This window comes from Oryctolagus cuniculus, chromosome 17, assembly GCF_051225735.1.
Source record: "Oryctolagus cuniculus isolate XC-2025 breed Fujian yellow rabbit chromosome 17, ASM5122573v1, whole genome shotgun sequence".
Taxonomy (NCBI): Eukaryota; Metazoa; Chordata; class Mammalia; order Lagomorpha; family Leporidae; genus Oryctolagus; species Oryctolagus cuniculus.
In genome coordinates, this window is record NC_142883.1 from 17,813,046 (window position 1) to 17,815,366 (window position 2,321).

Consider the following 2,321-nt stretch of genomic DNA (forward strand, 5'->3'; position numbering starts at 1 on the left):
AGACTCCAATTTCCAATGATTTAATTACTCTCGCTGCTGCCTGGCCCGCCCCGCAGGACCTGCCTCTTCGGCAGCCAGCTTGCAAACAGCTGCTTTCCCCTTTCCCGCTCCGGCCTCGGCGTGGAGCGCGGGGAGCCCCGCACCGGACAGCGCAGGCCACGCAGGGGCCAGATCCTCCCCGACCTGCCCCAAGCGGCCCCAGCGAGGGCTCATGCCGCCCTCCTCCCCGCCCCCTGCGCACCTCTGCCCACGTCCCCGCACTGCGCCCCGCGGCACGGCCCCAACTGGCGCGGCGGGGAGCGGCCCGAAGAACTCCCGACGGCTGCAATTTTATTTTGAGATCTCCGTCCCCAGGTACGATGAGGCCAACAGTCCCAGCGACTCCCCGCGTCAGCTCCCCCGCCCCTGCGCGCAACCCGCCCCCACCCCACCGACAAACACACCGAACTCCCGCGCGAGCGACCTCAGCCCCAAGTGGCATCCCACACCCACTCGCACCCAGCCCTGGACTTGTTTTTCTAAAAAACCGATTAAAAAAATAAAGAAAAAACCACAACATGCCCACCCCCACCCGCCCCCGTCCCGCGCGCTGGACCGAGCCCGGCTGCAAGTCTCTTCACGCGCCGCCGCCGCCGGTCCCGCGGCGTCCTCGGCCCGGGCGCTGCCGGTGGGCGGCGGAGGAGGGTCCCGGGCGCGCGTCGGCTCCTCCCGCCGCGCGGCGCTCAGTACAGCCCCAGGATAGCGGCGCCCACGTCCCTGGAGGGCCGGCGCTCCTGCGCCAGAAAGTTGATCATACTCTCGGACTTGATGAGCAGGTTGCAGCCCAGGAAGAAGACGCCGAAGACCACGGTGAGCGACAGCACGCAGAGCACGGCGATCTGCGCCACGCGCGACACCCACAGGCTGCGCTCGTCCGACGCCAGCCCCGCGGGCACCCCGTCGCCGGCGGTCAGCGGCGCACCCCCGGGGCAGCAGCCTAGCCACGTGGCCAGCCCGTGGCTGCGGTTTCCCAGGGCGGCCCCGGCGCCGGCGCCGCCCACCTCCTCCAAGCCGCTGTGGTTCAGGAAGGTGGCGTTCATCGCGGCTCGGCGTCCGGGGGCTCGGCGTGCGGTCCGGGGCGCGAGGGGAAGCTGGCCGGCGTGCGCGGTCTCGGGGCTGCCGGCGTCGTGCGAACCGCTCGGGCGCGGGGCCAGGAGAGGGCGGGAAGCTGCCCGCGCGCTGGCGCCCTCTCGGGCCGCCTACCCCCGGGGCAGCGGGCGGGACGCGGCGGCCCGGCAGAGCTAGCAACAGGCGGCGCCGAGGGCTGCGGCGGGAGAGCGCGGAACGAGCCGCGGCCGCTAGCGGAGCTCCGGGACCGCGCCGCCGCCCCGCCCCTAGCAACGGCCCGGCCCCGCCCAGCCCCCCCCCGCGGCGTCTGGGGCGGGAAGCCCTCGGCAAGCGCAGTCGCGGCGGAGTCCCGGGGCCGGAGAGGGTCTGGAGACCCCCGCAGGCCGCCGATCCCCGCAGGGTGCCCTTTTGGGCCCTGATGCAGTTAGTGGTCAGGTTCTCCCCGGAAGGGTGCGGGACGTCTCTTCCCAGCCTCTCGGTCTCGGGGGGTCCCGGATCTATGGCGACCCGAGCGGCGCCCACTCCGTGGGCGGGGGGTCTAGGGCCAGGCGCTGGAGGCAGCGGCCTTGAGGACTGCCTCGGCCTCGCGCCCTACCCGGTCCCATCCGATTCTTTGAAAGAATAAGGTACTGGGTCCCCCCTACTTTTGTTTTTACAAACGTATAGTGGTTGCAGACAAGTTAGGAAAGGTGCGCCCTCCGCAGAGCGCAGCTGTCACCTCGCTGGGACGCGCCCGGCCTTTGCTGTCTGTGCGTCTCGCTGTGGACCCCGGCGCGGGGGAGGCACCGCTCTCCCTTGCTGCTTTGTGCCTCTGCCATTGACTCTTCCCCAGGCGGCAGCACGTGTGAGTCGGCAGGTGCAGGGCCGGGCGCGCGGAGCCCCCACCGCTACTCTCTCCACGCCGTGGTTAGCGGGGGTTCAGGGTGTGCACTACCCAATGTTCCTGCTTTGCGATTTCTTGAATTCTTTCCTCTTCTTTTGTCATCAGAAATAATATTACCATAAAGAATCTTGTTATACGGGGGCCGGCTCTGGGTGGGCCTGCGCTGTGGCACAGCGGGTTAAAGCCCCGGCCTGAAGTGCTACCATCCCATATGGGCGCCGGTTCTAGTCCCAGCTGCTCCTCTTCCGATCCAGCTCTCTGCTATGGCCTAGGAAAGCAGTAGAAAATGGCCCAAGTGCTTGGGCCCCCGCACCCAAGTGGGAGACCCAGA

The 2,321-nt window shown here is 69.3% G+C and overlaps 1 protein-coding gene across 1 annotated transcript; it reads right to left on the minus strand.

The window, feature by feature from the left end:
- Positions 1–314: 314 nt before the first annotated feature.
- On the minus strand, positions 315–1,716 carry RPRML (reprimo like). The gene has a single exon (XM_070059998.2). The coding sequence runs from the start codon at positions 1,077–1,079 to the stop codon at positions 723–725; it is 357 nt and encodes a 118-aa protein (XP_069916099.1). The 5' UTR covers positions 1,080–1,716; the 3' UTR covers positions 315–722.
- Positions 1,717–2,321: the final 605 nt, after the last annotated feature.

Excerpts from the sequence above, each read along its gene's own strand:
- RPRML (XM_070059998.2), bottom strand. The coding sequence starts at position 1,079 with ATGAACGCCACCTTCCTGAACCACAGCGGCTTGGAGGAGGTGGGCGGC.